General features: G+C 42.5%; 2 protein-coding genes across 2 annotated transcripts in view; both read left to right on the top strand.

Moving 5' to 3' along the window:
- TRIM6 (tripartite motif containing 6) overlaps positions 1–13179 on the top strand; it is a 19797-nt gene extending 6618 nt beyond the window's left edge. The window contains exons 2-8 of the mRNA XM_024757038.1: positions 5099–5588; positions 6085–6180; positions 6850–7080; positions 9598–9620; positions 11318–11418; positions 11703–11729; positions 11951–13179. Coding sequence (XP_024612806.1) covers positions 5099–5588; positions 6085–6180; positions 6850–7080; positions 9598–9620; positions 11318–11418; positions 11703–11729; positions 11951–12513 — 1531 coding nt within the window. The 3' untranslated portion in view covers positions 12514–13179. The remainder of the gene's footprint in view (positions 1–5098; positions 5589–6084; positions 6181–6849; positions 7081–9597; positions 9621–11317; positions 11419–11702; positions 11730–11950) is intronic.
- Positions 13180–14856: 1677 nt separating this feature from the next.
- On the top strand, positions 14857–17549 carry LOC112407632 (olfactory receptor 52E5-like). The gene is given in 3 exon segments (XM_024756983.1): positions 14857–14869; positions 16604–16903; positions 16906–17549. Coding segments are annotated over 3 exon segments (957 nt in total).
- Positions 17550–18229: the final 680 nt, after the last annotated feature.

Raw genomic sequence — 18229 nt, 5'->3', positions numbered from 1 at the left:
ATTTTCTTGTGTCCCTTTGCAATCCATCCCCTTCTCACAGCCCTGGGCCCTGGTATCCACTAATCTGATCTCAAATAGTAATGTTTTGTCTTTTTTAGTATTTCGTATAAATGGAATCATACAGTAACTTATCCTTGCTGTCTAGCTTCTTTCACTTTGCGTAGTGCTTTTGAGATTTATTTTGTTGTATATATCAGTACATCCATTTTCTTGGTTGGTAACACTCATTGAGGTCATGTTTACAGCTCACTCGATCCCCAGCAATGCCCTATACTCACCCTGCTCATCTATGCTGTATCTCACAGACTGTTTTCTTAGTCTGGGACACTTTCTCAGGGCCTTTCTCCTGTAAGGGCTTCTTGTTACTGAGAGGCAATTTGATATTTTTTATCCTACCACACACTCAGGAGGGGAAAATTGGTGACAGTTACAGGACCTGTTACTAGACTCAATGGTCCAGTCACTTGGGGTGCATAGCCAATGGACACACCAAGTACTTTTGATTAAAGTAGAAGCATTTCTTACTTGTGACCAGTAAGGAGACAGGGAGATAGCTCTCAAAGTACTGTCTTTCCAAACAGCTGGATCAGGGAAGTTCTATGTCTGGGGTACGTGCGTGTTCATGCAGGGGCAGGCATGATCTTCCGTGTAGTACGGGTTTCTCTAGGTTGCCAAAAACTGCAAGCAAGCAAGTGCTTGGTTGTTTGCTTATACTTTGATAGCTTGTTGATGGGAATGCACTGTAACCTTTTTGAAACATCTGGTGTTTGGAACTTGATGCAACTTAGTGGTTAGTTTCTGCAAAACAAAGCACACCTTCGTTTAACCCCATTCCTTCCCTACTGCTGCCTAGCTGACAGACCTTGTGTTCTTTAATTATGCCCACACTGACCAAGCTGTACATCACTGTACATCTGCCTTTGCAGGGGGGGCCAGACAAAGAAACACTGTGGAATTATATCTGCTTTCAGTCACCCTGCGGCCTATCCTGTACACAAGGGTCACAGCTGGGGTCAGGGGTAGTGCGCCTCCAACTAGGCAGTGCATTTGTCAGCTGGCTCTTCTTTGGTGGCCCAAACCAGACTCCAGCTAGGCAAACGGAGCATATGGCTTCCAATGAGTAATTCAATGCTGGAATAGTAAAAATAAATAAAAAAGTAATCTTAAATGTCTTTTAAAAATTATGTGATTTAAGATTGACGTATTTACACTAATATGTATAAAATAGATAACTATTAAAAACCTGCTGTATAAAAAGTAAATAAATAAAATAAAATTCAGAAAAAAATTATGTCATTTAAGACAACAGTAATATAATTTAATGACTGAAAACTTTCAAGAATGAGAATAAGATGTTTTTCAGTGGGGACATACATATTAATTCAGCCCAGACAAAAAATAAAGTTAGGATTAGTTCCAGCATCTTTAGTTGTCTTGTCAGAGAAGCTACTAGCTTTCTTAACTGACCCTTTTTTATGCCAGGAACACAGAGACTACTGGGTGAGGTCCAGCATTCTCACATTGTCCTTAAATGCCATCTTATTAAATCTTGTTATGAATTGAGGTAGTGGATTTTTCTCCTAGGTCCAAAACAAGGAAGAAGATATGAAAGGGGGTGAGAAAGTGATGCATTCATTCTTATACAGATATTTATATAGAGCTGTTCATCCACCAGACTCTGCTCTATCCCTATTTCTGGTAAAATACTGAAGAGGCTCTTTTCTTCATGGTAAGAAGGCAGAGCACTGAAGGACTGAAGAGCAATGACAGTATAAATGTAGTGACAACTAGTTTTTATTGAGACTTTTCTACACATTGGCTCAGATAATTTATCACAAGCGTGCTATAAGGGAGGACTTGTTATCAGCAATACACAAAACATTAAACCACATCTCAGATCAGGGATTACCCCAGTGTTCCAGAACTAGAGACAGAAAAATTCAGGATTCAGACCTGTGTCTGTGTTACTCCAGTGTCAGTGCCTTCTCTTCTCACCTCACCCTGCCAGGGCAAGGGAAGCAGCCTGAGTCCTGGGGATGTGCCACCAGGAATGAAGCAGAACAGGGCCGGAGAAGGAGCCTACACATAGCTTAGGAAGAGCTGTAGGATGCCTTCACATGCCAGGAAGAAGGGGACTATTATGCTGAATCAGTGCAGCCCCAAAAATGAGACAAGCACCAGTCAGGAGGTGGGTAGAAAGAAGCTGAGCCACTTTGTGACCTGAGCACCCTTGCAGGTGCGTGTGGGGGGGCATAAAGGAAACATTCTCTTCCTTTAAGGACCAGACAACAACCTGAGGTTTGGATTTGCATAAAACTAGATTATAACCTTTACTTTGTCACTTATTCATTCTGAGACCTTTGGTAATTGAATACCTTTTTAAGAAGTTCACTTTTCACATTTGTAAAATAGGTGTTATTAAACGTATCTTATAGAGTTATTGTGGGATTGGATTACATCAATATACTACCTGTAAAGAGTTCAGCCATTACCTCACATAAAAAGCGATCAGAAGATGGTCTCTGATTATTTTCTACCTTCCACTGTTCCTTGAAACAAATACCTGCATGCATATATACTTGCTTGCGTTAATGATGATTGTCTTTGCTACGTGTTCAAAAATGGATGTGTTTCTTGCTCGAAGTCTGAATGGTACACCTCCTCGTAGAGTATATATTTCATTCACCATTATCTCCCCATACCAACTATAGCACTGTGCTTGACTCTTAGATCCTCTCCCACAGCATGCCTTGTGTAAAAGCTGTGGGGTTGGGACAACTCTGAACCAGAAGTCACAAGATAGCTTCTCCCTCTTATTTTCCTCTCATTCAATTTTTTTTTAATTGAGATATAGTTCACAGACCATAAAATTCATCCTTTAAAGGTATACAATTCATTTTGGGGGGAAAAATCACAAAGTTTTTCAACTAGCACCACTATCTTATTCCTGAATATTTTCATCACCCCCAAAAGAGACCCCAAACTCATTAGCAGTTATTTCCCATTCCCTCTCCCACCAACTCTTGACAACCACTCATCTACTTTCCATGTCTGTAGGTTTGCCTACTCTAGATATTTCCTGTAAATGGAGTTATACAGTGTGTAATCTTTTGTATCTGACTTCACTCACTTAGCATAATGTTTTCAAGGCTCAATCTTGTTATAACATGTATTGATACTTCATTCCTCTTTTTCCTCCATTTTTATACTTTTCTCCTATTAGCGATTCTGAAATACTTTCCCCAAATGCTATAAGACCTCTTTGTCCCGACCATTCCACCAGCATATCTCTGCCTCAGGTCGTTTTTCTGTGAACTCTCGCTAGAACATATGTGGCGTCGACTCTCCCATCTGTCCCCTCTGTCCCCCACACACGGGCACCTTAAGACTCCTGTCAGAGTTTTGGACAGGCCTGGTGAAATCTCTTCTCCCAAAGCACCAGGTCTGTGACTGACTTTGACCACCTTTACCACTGTCTTTGGTTAAAGTTATGAGGTTTGAGGACAGAGCTTTGAACTAGGACTCTGGACATGATAGGTTTTGCCAACTCTACGTTTATTTATTTATTTTTTCTGGTTTAAACTAGTTTAATGAAACAATAATGTCAAGAAACATTTATTGAGCATATACTATATTCAGAGGATTGTCCTGGGTCCTCCAGGAGATACAGTGATAACAAATACATAGTCCAGATACATAGTTCTCAGGGGCTCTCAATCCGAGGGTAGATACACATGAAAACACCTAACCATAATACCAGACAGAATGAATCAGGGGCGGTAGCTGAGGGACAACTAGTAGACATAGCAAACATCCATTGTTTCACCTGCCCACTGCCCCTATTCTTCTCACAAGTCTCTTGGTTTTCTTTGGGCCACCCCTTTCACTCTCAGTTCACAGTAGAGCTGATTCAACCTCCATGTCCAGGTTTCTTTACCTGTAAAATGAGTATACTGACCCTACCTCGAAGCATAATTTTTTTTGAATTTTTGAATTTTATTTTATTTATTTTTTATACATCAGGTTCTTATTAGAACACATCTACAATTTTATAAGATGTGTGATTTTATAAAGTCATTACTGTCTCTATTTCTTTATCAAGAGGCTAAAAATACTCTTATTAATTCAGAGTTTTCCTATGAGAGATAAAACAGGGGAATATGATTTCTAAATCACAACTGGTTATACAAGAGTTAACTGTAAAGATAAAACATCACCTTATTGTGGTCACTTTTGTTTCTTTGGGTTTTTTTGGGAAGGTGACCATGAGAGATGAAAGGGCTCTGTAAAGAGCTGTTAGAAGGTAGATGTGTCGTCACAATAAATGATGCTTTTGATCTTGGAGATTAGATCCTGGAGAGCAGTGCCAGCACCATGTGAAAGAGAGGTGAAGGAGCTCATGAGAAAGGTCTAATCATCTATGGAGGGATGAGGAGGTTCTAGAGTTTTCTTCATCAAAACTTGAGGACCTGTGTGTTGGACACTGAGCTAGTTCAATAATGAACAAAAGCAGTCTCTGATCTCATGGAGCTTATATTCCAGCGGGAATATTCAAACAATTAAAGATCCATATTAGGTGGTGATAAGGAAAATCAAGCAGGTAAGTCTATTGAGAGTGATGGTGTGGGTGGCCATGCCTTAGCTAGGTTTGACAGAGCAAACTCTTCTGATAAAACATGTAAGGAGAGAGTTGAATGAAGTCAGAGAGCCATGCAGATACCAGGGTGAAGGGGCTTCCTTGCAGCAGGAACAGCAAGTGCAAAAATCCTGAGGCAGCGGCATGTTCTGGTGCTTTGAACATTGAGGCTGTGTTTTGGTGGGCTGAGAAAAGGTTAAACAGACAGTGGCCTACCCAAGGCCACTTCTCTCCAGCACATCATTGTCCCTTCATCCAGTAGGAGTAAAAGGAAACCGTGATCATTGCTCTAATGAGAGTGCAAATTGCTGTCTAATGTGAGCAGGGGCAAAGAACATGCTTGAAGTTAGAATGAGAAGCTCTTGTTACCCCAGGTGCTTGACCTGTTTATCCAGAACAGTCAGCCTGCCTTTGTCTGCCTCATTTCTTACCCTGAACCCTTTTTTTTGGCCATCTACCCAGGATTCTATACACAAGAAACACCTTAGAAGTCAGGGCTGGGCAGGCCGGAGCCAGGAGAGTGGCTACAATGACTTCAGCAGTCCTGGTGGACATCCAGGACGAAGTGACCTGCCCCATCTGCCTGGAGCTCCTGACAGAACCCCTGAGCATAGACTGTGGACACAGCTTCTGCCAAGCCTGCATCACGGGGTATAGCAAGGAGTTGGGTATTGGCCAAGAAGAAGAGAGCAGCTGTCCTGTGTGCCAGACCAGCTACCAGCCTGGGAACCTGCGGCCCAATCGGCACCTGGCCAACATAGCGGACAGGCTCAGGGAGGTGGTGTTGGGCTTGGGGAAGCAGCTGAAGGTGGTTCTTTGTGCACACCATGGAGAGAAACTCCAGCTCTTCTGTAAGGAGGATGGGAAGCTCATTTGCTGGCTGTGCGAGAGGTCCCAGGAGCACCGAGGTCACCACACGTTCCTCATGGAAGAGGTGGCCCAGGAGTACCAGGTGGGAGCCCAGATGGAGGGAAGGCAGGTGGGAACAGACTCCTTGGTAGATTATTAACTTTTCTTTATGCTCTAATCTAATTTCTTTGTAGTCCATCTATTTACGTAGAGGATGAACCTAGAAAAAGCCCCTCTGGCCAAGAGCAGAGACTGTAGCTCTTTCTCGCTGCTCATGATTGGTTCTGCATGAGTGGAGGATGCTGCTCGGGGCCAGCAGCGGGCAGGGCAGGTAGAGTTCAGGGGATACGTTGGCAGTGAGAGTAAAGGACTTGAAGTGGTTCATGGTCAGGTTCCTTCCCCTGGAGAAAAGAGAATCAGCCTATTCCCAGTGGTTTCTATCCCCTGTTTATAAAAGATAACTTTGACCTTCTCAGTTTTTCATTCCGGGACAGGCATCTCCTGAGGTCAGCATAATAATCTCTCCCCCATTCATTCCATGTCTCCACACTGAAACAATTTGACACTTGATCCTGCTTGACTTGATGTGTTTCTTCCAGGAGAAGTTCCAGGAGTCTCTGAAGAAGCTGAGGCAAGAGCAGCAGGAAGCTGAGAAACTAACAGCTGTTATCAGAGAGAAGAGGGCATCCTGGAAGGTAAGAGAGATTCTTCTCAAGGTGTCCTGGGACGGGAATCAGGGCAGGATGTGGGAGCCGAGGGCAAAGGGGACCTAGTTCTGTCTGTTCCCTGATTTAGCTAGAAGAGCTTCCCTTTGCCTCGTCCTTCACTGCAACCCTTCCAAACAAGGGTATTGTTCTTGGTGCAGAGCCAGGGAGAGAGAAGGGGGAGTTAGAAAATGAACATATCAAAGGGAATCTAGGTTTTTGAAGACAATCATGGGAGAGGAACCATGGCCATTGGCAGCCCTTAATTCCTGATTCTGGACCTTGTTCTATAGTTTCGAGCTCTGAAAGTTGGAAAAATAGGTCATGCACAGGTCACTCTCAATATCGAAAACTGGAAGGGGAGGCTGATGGTGAGTCCTGAGAGGCCAGAGAGGCTGCTTGGAATCTAAATCCCACCTAGGAATCTAAGTGTGTATCTCAGAAGCCTAGATAAGACAGCCTGGGGCCAATGGTCTGAGAAGAGCTGAAGGGAGAATAGGAGAAGAGAGCAGGTTCTGCAGGACTTACTCCCCCATTTGCTCATTCCCCCGCGGTGAGACCTGCCAGGAAAGCAGTACAGAGCCTGCCTCCCCGACCCCTTATACCGGAGACCCTCAGCTCAACAGACTAGCAACCTCTTTCTCTTCCATGTTCCTGAAGAATCAGATGGAACCTGAGAGACACAGGATCCAGAAGCAGTTTGATCAGTTGAGGAGCATCCTGGACAGAGAAGAGCAGCGGCAGCTGAAGAAGCTGGAGGAGGAGGAGAGGAAGGGGCTGAACATCATCGCAGAAGCTGAGGGCGAGCTGATGCAGCAGAGCCAGTCCCTGAGAGAGCTCATCTCAGACCTGGAGCGCCGGTGTCAGGGGTCAACAACGGAGCTGCTGCAGGTAGGAATCGCAAAGGAGCCCGAGGTCTGACGGTCAAGGCAAAGAGAGGCTAACTTTCCTTCCCTTCTGATGTGGGACTCCTTATCTTGGTGGGGGAAAGAAAAAAATTTCCTTTGACCCTGTAGTGCCTCTTCCCTATTAAACAGTTCAAAGTTCATGGATAAAGCACAAGATAATTAAAAGTACAAATCCTAAAGGAATGTCTCATTTTTATTTCTTATGTATAAAGGACAGTCCAAAAGTTCATTTGATACAATGTAAAAGATCAAGTGATGTTTTACTGCAGCATTTCTCAATCTTGGTACTATTGACCTTTTGGGCTAGAAGATTCTTTGCTGTGAGGGGCTGCCCTGTGCATTGTAGGATGTTCAGCAGCATCCCTGGCCTCTACCCTCTAGATGCCAGTAGCATCCAACTAGCTGTGACAACAAAAAAACCCTCCAGACATTGCCAAATGACTCTGGGGAGAACTTATCCTCCCTCCCCCTGTTGAGAATCACTGCCCATTAGGTACCCATTGTCTCTGATGCCGTGTTGGGATTGGTCAGGTGCTCTTCACTCAGCTTAGTCACAGGCAAACACATACCAAACTCAAGTACTTAGAGAATTTTTATGTAATTACCAGCCCTTCTTTGCTTCACTTTCTTCTCTAGGGCAGCATCATTGAACATGTTGTAATAGAAGTTTGAACAGGACTTTTGAGGCACAAACAATGAGCTCTGGTCTGTGTGTGTATGTGGCTTGGGAGGGTGCAAGCTGTCAAATCCAAAGAGATCTGATGGAGAGATTTGAACTGAGGTTGAAATCTGAGCGGCTGCTGGCTTCATAGAGTGAATAGTGGGACTATTAAGTTGAAGCAGGATGCACCTTGTGACATTCTGGAACCTTCAGGCTCTTCCTTATTTTCTGTTTGCTTTCTTGCTTTCCTCTTGCTCCCTTTCCTGGTGGAATAATCATTTCTCTACTTATACTTGAGCCCTAGTATTGGGGTCATGGGATAGTTATTTTCCACCTGTTGGAGATTTTCCTCATTCACTGCTTCTGGTTTCACAACTTCAGTTTATTCTTCTTGCTTTTTTCTTCATCTTTGATGTTGGGTTGCCCTAATGCTTGCTCCTTCCCCCACTTGTTCTAGCCCCTTTACAAGTCTCTTCAAACTGGAAAAATTGCTTTGTAAGTGCAAATGGATCATCAATTTGTATAATAGCTAGTCCAGGCACCTGTCTAGACTCTTCTACCCACTAGTTAGTATGACTGCCCAATGGTCATTTTAACTAGAGTGTTATCTCACAGTCAATTTCTCCAGAACTTGCCCATCACAGACACTTCCTCCTTCTCTTTTCCATGTTTGTTTGACATGGTTACCCATTAAGATTTGACAGCTGGATGCAAGCCTGCAGCTTTCAAGTTTCAAAATGTGAACCCTGAGAGTAAAGCTAAGAGGAAGAGGCATGAAGTATCACCCTGATTTGATCATTTGAGTTCCTTATTACAAGTATGCCTTAAGATTGATACAATCCTGGATCCACCTCTACCACTTTATGCAAGCCAGTTTGAGTTGTGTTTTTGTCAAATACAACCAAAAATAGCTCCAATACCATGAAAATAGTTATTCCTATGTTACATAGATCAAACCATTGGCCTTTCCTTCTGCTGCATTGAGGTGTATGGAGCAGAAGTTAGGAAGACCAATTCGGAGGCCATGAGACAATTCTACTCAAATGAGGCAGGCAGTGGCAGTGATGATGATAAAGAGCAGTAAGGGTGTGAAATGCACTGGCTTGGTCTAAGATGGGATGTCAGGTAGCTTTGAGGACAGTACTTTGTCTACATTTGGTGACTGGATGCTGGGATCATTGAGGAAGATGGAAGATAACAGAAGAGACCTCATGGTTGCAGGAAAGGTAAGTTTTCTTTCAGATATCTTGAATTTGTGGTGCCCGTGGCTTATGTGAGGGGTATATAAAAGAGATGTAAGCAGAAGTACAGATTTAGGAATCATCAACACATGTGTGTGTTGAAATCAAGAAAAATACACAAAGTCAGAAAAGGTAGCATAGAGGGTTAGGGGAGGTAGAATTTGAGAAACAACCACATTTCATGGCCCTTGTGTCCTCAGCAACCAGAATGTGAGCATCTCAAAGACAGAAATCAGGACTTAGTCATGTGAGAGCATCTAGAAGCAGGCACAGTGCCTGGCAAATAAAAGATGAGGTACATATATAACACCACACACACACACACACACACACACACACACACACACACATACACACACACACTCTGTTGTAAAAATAAAGGTACTAATGAATGAATTGAATCATTTCCTGACATCCCTACATAGGGTCTCAGGGAGAGTCTGCTTTCAGCTCTTATCTTTACTTTGTGGCCTCCATATTGGATCATCTCTACCTCTGTCATCATGGGGTGGTGAGAATGGGATGAGGGACATGGATGGGGCTGTAGTAGAGGACAAGTCCTATTACCCTTGACTTAACCTGTCTCTTTCTTTCCTAGGATGTGAGTGATGTCGCGAAAAGGTATGTGTAGAACATGACGTGGTTCCCTTGGGTTGACAAAAGACTCCTGTACCCATAGAGTTATCTTGTGGTCAGTGGGAAAGGAAAAAAAAATCACAAAGCAGGGAAGATTTAGGACTGTGGTGTCTTGAGTGGCTTTTCGTGAGAATTTGGGGTCCCCCAAAGTAAAGGGAATGACTTGGTTTCAATGGTAGGAGAATTTGAGTGGCAGAAGGTCACAAATTGGGACAGTAGTGTTCTTAAGAATCAAGGATTACCATATCACTGACTCCCCATGTACCTCATGATAGAACTCCTTTTCCACAAACCTCTGTACCTGCTTCCAGTCCTGATTCTAGTAGCTCATAGCTACCTCAAAATACGCAGGGATTTTCTTTGCCCACATACTTTTATCAGAGGGAAATTTCCCATTTGCTTTTTTTTCCCAAGGTCCAGAAATCAGCTCTTGGGACACCTGCTTAAATTTCCCTTTCCCCCTTGGCTTTGGAACAGGCCATGCCTTGCTACCTAGTTCTCCTCAGTCTTCCATTTTTCTCAATTCCAGTAAAAATATAGACCCGAGGTCTTGAAAAGAGTGGCTTTGGCCCTGAAACAAAAACATGTTCTCTTCTCTATCACCTACTCTAGAATTTCTTTCATCAAGGTGACCCCTAAAGTAGCCCACATACCTGGTACCTTGAAGCGCCTCACGAACACATGACCTATGGAGCCTGTTGTCCCTTCGGAAGTCTTTATTCTCAGTTTGGAGGTGAGGACGTTTCCTTTCTCCAACTGGCGTAATGTTCCCAGAGACCGAGAATCCTAAGAGGCTGTTCTGAAGGTCTTTCTCCCTAGGCCTCTGCAAGACCTTGAGACCTAAATCATAGACTCTTCTAAGGGAGCCCTTCACCTGATACTCTGAAAGCCCTAGCAGCAGGTCCTGGTGTCCTGCCTGTCAACACAGATACCTGTAGGCCCTCTAAGAGGGTGCTGACATTTTAAGTATTTTGTATCTTTTTTAGAGGTAGCAAAGGATTTCCCAGCCATTATTTTATTTAATATTATACAGTCTCTGGGATGCAGAGGAAGAAGGGAAAATTATTGTATTTTACAAAACAACAACAAAGCAAACAAAGGAACAAAAATGAGGCTTTGCGGGATAAATCCTATCAACTTTTTTTTTAATTGATGTATATATAGTTGATTTGCAAGAGTATATTAGTTTCAGATGTACAACATAGTGATTCAATACTTTTATAGATTATACTCCATTTAAAGTTATTATAAACTATTGGCTATATTCCCTGTTCTGTACAAAAGATATATTCACCCCAGTATTCATCGCAGCACTATTTATGATAGCCAAGATGTGGAAGCGACCTAAGTGCCCCTCAACAGATGAATAGATAAAGAAGATGTGGTATATATATATATATATATATATATATATATATATATATATGAAAGAGAGAGAGAGAGATACTACACAGCCAATAAAAAAAGAATGAAAATCTTACCAGTGTGTACACAGATGGTGAGAAGCTAGTTTTTAGTCCAGTTCTTCTGGCTCCTATGCCAGAGTTCTTTGCAGAATGATGCTAATTTTCTTCAAGGAAGAGTGTTGAAGTTCACCAGGGGGCCTGGGAGATGAAGGAGACAGGTGTTAGAGACACCCAAGGTGAGCAGTGTTGAAGATTCATAATGTCTGTTCTCTCTAGGAGTGAGCTCTGGACCCTGAAGAAGCCGGAAGCTCTCCCCACCAAGCTGAAGAGTATGTTTCGAGCCCCAGATCTGAAAAAGATGCTGCGAGTGTTTAGAGGTGAGGAGTTTCGGGGAACAGCATTTGGACGAGAGACCATGGTAGTAGAGGAAATAAAAAGAATGCAGGGTAGGGTTGGTATTTGGGAATAGTGTCAGGGAAAGAGATCAAAGAGGGAGGGACACAATGTGCTGAAAAGATGCAGGTCATACTGAAGGGGGAATGAAATGGCCAGTTCACATCCTTATAGAATTCCCTTCCACACCTCTCAGCCAGGTAAGGGAGAGACAGCAGACCTGAGACTGATGGTTCTATATAATGTGATTGACTCTTTATCATTACAGAGCTGACAGATGTCCAGAGCTACTGGGGTAAGTAGAAACTGTGGCCTCTTTGAGCTGACATGTTCTTATCCTTGCCAAACATACCCACACACACACTCTCAGGTATGAGGTGTTGCTGTTTCCCCCCAGCCCCCTAGCTCCACCACCTAGCTCCAATTCCTCCCACCCATATCCTCGCTTCCTCTTCTCAGAGTCATAAGACCCACATACCCATTCTCATCTGCTGATGCTGTACCTTTCTCCCACAGTGGACGTGACTCTGAATCCACACACGGCTAATTTAAATCTCGTCCTGTCTAAGAACCGGAGGCAGGTGAGATTTGTGGGCACTCAGCTGTCTGGGTCTCATCTGGAAGAGCATTATGGCTGTGGTGTCCTGGGCTCTCGGCACTTCTCCTCAGGAAAGCATTACTGGGAGGTAGACGTGGCCAAGAAGACTGACTGGATCCTGGGGGTGTGCAGTGATTCAACGGGACCTACGTTCTCTTTCAACCAGTTTGCGAACAATCGGAATGTTTACTCCCGATACCAGCCTCAAAGTGGATACTGGGTGATTGGGTTACATCATAAGCACGAATACAGAGCCTATGAGGAATCGTCCACCTCCTTGCTCCTCTCCATGATGGTGCCCCCTCGCCGAATTGGGGTGTTCTTAGACTATGAGGCCGGCACGGTCTCCTTTTACAATGTCACCAACCACGGCTTCCCCATCTACACCTTCTCTAAGTATTACTTTCCTACCACCCTATGTCCATATTTTAATCCTTGCAACTGTGTAGTCCCGATGACCCTGCGCCGCCCAAGCTCTTGAACTTTCTGCTGTTCCCACCATCTGAGCCGTACTCTCTACTCCAAGGCTCTTTTGCATCTCAGCTTCTCCTTTCTTACCTCCGATTTTCCTGTGTTCTCACTCCTTTCCTGTTGAACATTTACTCAGTGCTAGAGCTGAGTAACCCAGCGGTGACAGTGAACATCCTTGACAGATTAATTACAGATCTTGAGATGGGTGAGGGGTAGCTGTCAACATTTTTCCCCTTTTTTTTTTTAAAGAAAGAATTGGAAAATTTTATTCGAGCCAAATTTGAGGATTATAACCTGGGAAGAGCATCTCAGAAAGCTCAGAACTGTTCCCTCAATATTTTACCATTAAGCATGGCATTTGGTGGAGATTTTTCTTTGTTGATATATGGAATCAAATTTAGGAAATTCTCTTCTATTAATTTGATGTCAGTTTTTGTACTGAGTGGAAAGTTGAATTTCAACATATATTGTCGCTGTAATTGTTAAGATAATCACACGTCATTTTTATTCTGTTCTTGGAATACATTGATTTATTTCCATTTTTAAATCTAACACAGATTTCTGGAATAAACCACTGTTATTCTTCATATGCAATACTGGATTTGTTTTTGCTCATACGTTGTTTAGGTTTTGTTTTTATCTCTGTTTATGAAAGAAATTGACCTGTAATTTTACATTCTTGTAACGTCGTCAGGTTTTATAAAATGCAATACATGGGCAAAGAAATTGCTGTTTTTTTTTTATGTAAGTACATATAGGATTGAGTGCTAAAATCCATTATAATGTTAATTTGGGTGGCTTTAAATTCAATTTTAAAAAAAGATTCTAACTTCAGTTTTTACTACAAACTTCATGGATCTTAAAAATCTAAGGTAGTGATTGAAAAAAAAAAAATCTAAACACACTGAAGTAAAAACAGGAGAGAAGAGGAAAATGATCAGTCCAATACAGATTTTTCTGTCAGAATGGGAGGAAAATGTAAAAAGAAAATAATCAATATGAAGCACTTTTAGGAAGAGAATGATTTCTTCTAGCTTCTCCATACCTCCTTTACTTTATGATCAAACATGAACAGCTTGTGCATGAGCACTTTGTCTTTGGGAGAGGGATGCTATATGCTTTTTGAGCTAACTGTAAAAGAAATTATGATGAGGGGGCTGTAAGGATGGAATGAATATCAAGGAGCTGAATATCAAGATCTGGCTGTCCACTATGATAGCCAAGAGGCTCCAGTGGCTGTTGAACAATTCAGACATGCCTAGTCTGAATTGAGATGTGCCGTACATATAAAATACACACCATATTTTGAAGACTTAGTTCAAAATATAATGTAGGGGCTTCCCTGGTGGCACAGTGGTTGAGAGTCCGCCTGCCAATGCAGGGGACACGGGTTCCTGCCCCAGTCCGGGAAGGTCCCACATGCCGCGGAGCGGCTGGGCCCGTGAGCCATGGCCGCTGAGCCTGCGCGTCCGGAGCCTGTGCTCCGCAACGGGAGAGACCACAACAGTGAGAGGCCCGTGTAAACTGAGAGACAAGAACATTTTATGAAGATCAAAAGGATGTTAATAAATGAGGGATTTCTTATTCTCCAGTTTGCATGCCACATGCAAAAATTTTTAGTTATTTCTGGTCTCCAGATGACAGGAAAGATGGAGTCATGAGGCCTGCATGGGATTCAGTCTTAAGTCCAGAAAAAGCAAAAACAGAGCATGCATTCTAAGGCAAGTTGCTTGGAACGAACCAAAATTTGTTAAGCCTTTCTGCAGTATATCAAAATGTGTGTGTGTGTGTGCATGACTGCATGTGTGTGTGTGCCTTGGGAGTGGGGATTATATCTAAGAAGAATTTTTTGTTTAACTAAGACTAAACATGAATTTTATTCCAAGCCATATCTAGGAGCAAATTAAAGCTTTACCTCTGACACAAGAAAACATTTGCGGGTAGAGAAAGAAGACAAAGTAAGGTGTGAGGTTTAAATGCAGACAAATGAGTAAAAAGAAAGTAAGTTTCCCAAGACTGAAGGAGAAGATACTGCCGAGAGTAGAAGCACAATGCCATCTGTAGTATACCCTATGACACACCTCCCAGATCTGCTTTTCAGGACCTATGTACCTATCTCCCAGCTGCTGGGAATATCAGATACTGGGAGCTCACATCTGCACCCCTCCTTGGAATTGTCCTTAGACCCAAGGAACTACCTTATCCAAAGTTTTGTCCTATCACACAGGGTAATCCTCCGCCAATGACAGGATACCATGGGAGTACAAATAACTGGCTTCCTTGCCTCATTATGGGATAACACAGAAGGGCCATTCCAGCACAGGAGCTTCCCATAGTATCATGCAGGCCCCAGATGCAGCCTCATGGTGAGTCAGCTTCTCCTTTGACCCAATCATACATTACTAGTTTTTTACAAGTATAATTCCTGAGATCTCCTCCAAAATCCTTCTACACGCTATTCTATAACCCAGTTTGTATTTATCTAGGACCTTGTATACAATAACTGGAAAGATTGTTTCCAGTAAACTTTTAACTTTCATTTGCTAATTATTGCTGATCACTGCCTATCACTATATAAAGTATACCATGGAGATAAATCTGACACTGATTTTGACCTCAAAGAGATTATACCCTAGTGGTAAAAATTTAGCAGTGTTTTTTTAAGCTAGAATGAACATCAGAATCACCTGGAGGGTTCAATAACATATTACTGTGTCCCAGCCCCAGAGATTCTGATTTAGTGAGTCTGGGGTAGTGTCCAATAATTAGCATTTATAATAAATTACCAGATAATGCTGATACCCATGGCCCAGGGACTACACTTTAAGAACCACTGATGGGCTTCCCTGGTGGCACAGTGGTTGAGAGTCCGCCTACCGATGCAGGGGACACGGGTTCGTGCCCTGGTCTGAGAAGTTCCCACGTGCCGCGGAGTGGCTGGGCCCGTGAGCCATGGTCGCTGAGCCTGCGCATCCGGAGCCTGTGCTCCGCAACAGGAGAGGCCACAACAGTGAGAGGCCCGTGTACCGCAAAAAAAAAAAAAAAAAAAAAAAAGAACCACTGATAACCAATGATAACTAACGTAACAGCAAGATAAATAGACCCCTGGAAAATAATGAAAAGAATAAATAATCATGAAATAAGCCAACTGTGGAAGGCTCTCTGGATAGTATGTCATTAAATCTGAGCTAAGAAATATTTGGTGATGGGTGCTAGAAGGGAAAAGTAATAAGACTTTGTAGTTCTGAGAGAGACTATTGTTCTGCTGGAATTATAGAATAGTCTCCCAATATGTCAAAATTTCTTAATTCCATTCCTTAGCTCAGATCCCAACACCAGCTATTCAATCCACCACCTTTACTGGGTTCCCTCCCATGTACCATCTTCTTTTTTGTTTTTCACTTAGCAATTCCTTGTTCTTTTTCTTAAAATTTTATTGACGTATAGTTGATTTACAATGTTGTGTTAATTTCTGCTGTACAGCAAAGTGACTCAGTTACACATATATATATTCTTTTTCATATTCTTTTCCATTATGGTTTATCACAGGATATTAAATATAGTCCTCTGTGCTATACAGTAGGAACTTGTTGTTTATTCATCCACATAACATCTTCTTAATTTTCAGGACTATTTTGTAAGAATGTATCATTCCCCTAAACCCTCCACCTCAATCTAAGTCCTGTGATTTTACACACACACACACATACACACACACACACACACACACCATCTTGCTTAGGCTTTACATCATGATTAACAGATATAATTAATAAATACTTGTTATTTTTTAGCCATATGTAGGTTCTTTCTTAGAGACAAGGGAAAAAAGACATAAGAAGTGAAGTGCACAGAATTGCTGTTTTTGGAAATTTTCTACATGGTTTTCTATGTAGGTGAGGCAAATACTTTGAAGTGAGAGTGTCTTTTTAACTCTGGCTCATATTCATTCTCTAGGTCTTCTCTGCTGTATTATGGAATTAAAGAATAGATTTTCTATTCCTCCAGAAACTAGGCAACATGCTCAGAAAGAGGTTATGTTCTCTCGCTGGAAGCAAGAAAACTCCTGCAAAAAATGTGTCTATAACTAATTCCCACAGATACGCTGCACCCCAACAATAAACAGTTCCATCCTTCTTCCTTCCTTCTGATAGGGATTCCAAGGTTGGAAAATGTGAACATCTGGATTGGCTCCCCCTTCTTTGCAGTGTATCTAATAACCCTCATGGGAAATGTCACCATCCTGTTTGTGATCCAGACTGAACGCAGCCTCCACCAGCCTATGTTTTACTTCCTGGCCATGTTGGCCTGCACTGACCTTGGCCTGTCTACAGCCACCATCCCCAAGATGCTGGGTGTTTTCTGGTTCAATCACAGGGAGATTGTGTTTGGTGCTTGCATCACAAGATGTACACAATCCATATATGCACTGGCCTGGAGTCTGCGGTGCTGACAGTCGTGGCCATAGACCGATACATTGCCATCTGCAACCTCCTGAGATACAGCATGATACTACTCGCCAATAAGGTGATAGCCATCCTGGGCATAGTCATCATGGTCCGGACTTTGGTGTGTGTGTCTCCTTTTAGAGTCCTTATCCTAAGCCTTCCTTTCTGTGATGCCCAGATCATCCCCCACACCTATGGTGAACCCCTGGGTTTGGCAAAGTTGGCTTGTGCCAGTATTAAGATCAGTGCTTTCTATGGTTTGATTGCTTTTTCCATGGGATATATTGACCTTTCTGTGATTGGATTTTCCTATGTCCAAATCCTCAGAGCAGTCTTCTACCTCCCGTCCTGGGATGCCCGCCTCAAGGCACTCAGGACATTTGGCTCCCATGTCTGCTTAATGTTGGCCTTCTACCTGCCAGCACTCTTCTCCTTCATGACACACTGCTTTGGCCACAACATCCCTCATTATATCCCCATACTTCTGGCCAATCTATATGTGGTTTTACCCCCTGCCCTTAACCCTGTAATCTATGGGGTCAGGACAAAACAGATAAGAGAGCAGGCACTTAGGATGCTTAACCCTAAAAGCTATTGATATTTAACCCCAAGAGGATCTTCCATGATCATTCAGTGGAATGATAAGATCAAAACAGAAGTAAACACTGGAATATTTTTGTTAAAATCCTCTACGTGTAATCCTCTACTACATTTTCCTTATTAGTCATAATGTACACCACATTAGAAGGCAGAGCTCAAAGATTCCAAAATAATCACTCTATCTTTTGCCACAGGAAAAGTACAACAAAAAATTCTCACATTTAAACCCCACTGATACTACAAGATTCCTAAGGTGAGAAAAAAGTTTGAAAAAGTGGCCCCAGTAACTACCTTAAATACTTTTCTTTCTCATGGGGATTCTCTTCATTCACATGTCAGAAGCTGAAGTCCATGACTATAAAAATGATGAATTTCATGAAAACCAAGCAGGATATAGTGGGAAGAGAAATGCACAATGAGTCATGAGATACAGGTTTAAATTCAGGCTCTGGCCTTGACTGGAAGATGTACGTGAGAATGTCACTTAGAGCTCTTTGAGCTTCGGTATCCTTACCAATAAAATAACTCAAAAAAAAAAAAAAACTGTTGTGAAAATCTCTGCAGCTTCTGAAACGTAAAAACGTTTGACAACAAATGAACACATGTATTTCTAGTGTGGTTGTTACTTCTGGTGCATGTAGATTTAACTTACTAAATCCAATCCTACTATACAGTCAC

The sequence above is a fragment of the Neophocaena asiaeorientalis genome, unplaced genomic scaffold (genome assembly GCF_003031525.2).
Source record: "Neophocaena asiaeorientalis asiaeorientalis breed wild unplaced genomic scaffold, Neophocaena_asiaeorientalis_V1.1 scaffold504, whole genome shotgun sequence".
NCBI classification, from domain to species: domain Eukaryota; kingdom Metazoa; phylum Chordata; class Mammalia; order Artiodactyla; family Phocoenidae; genus Neophocaena; species Neophocaena asiaeorientalis.
Note: the sequence above shows the minus strand (reverse complement) of the source record. Positions and strands in the feature narration are given on the sequence as shown.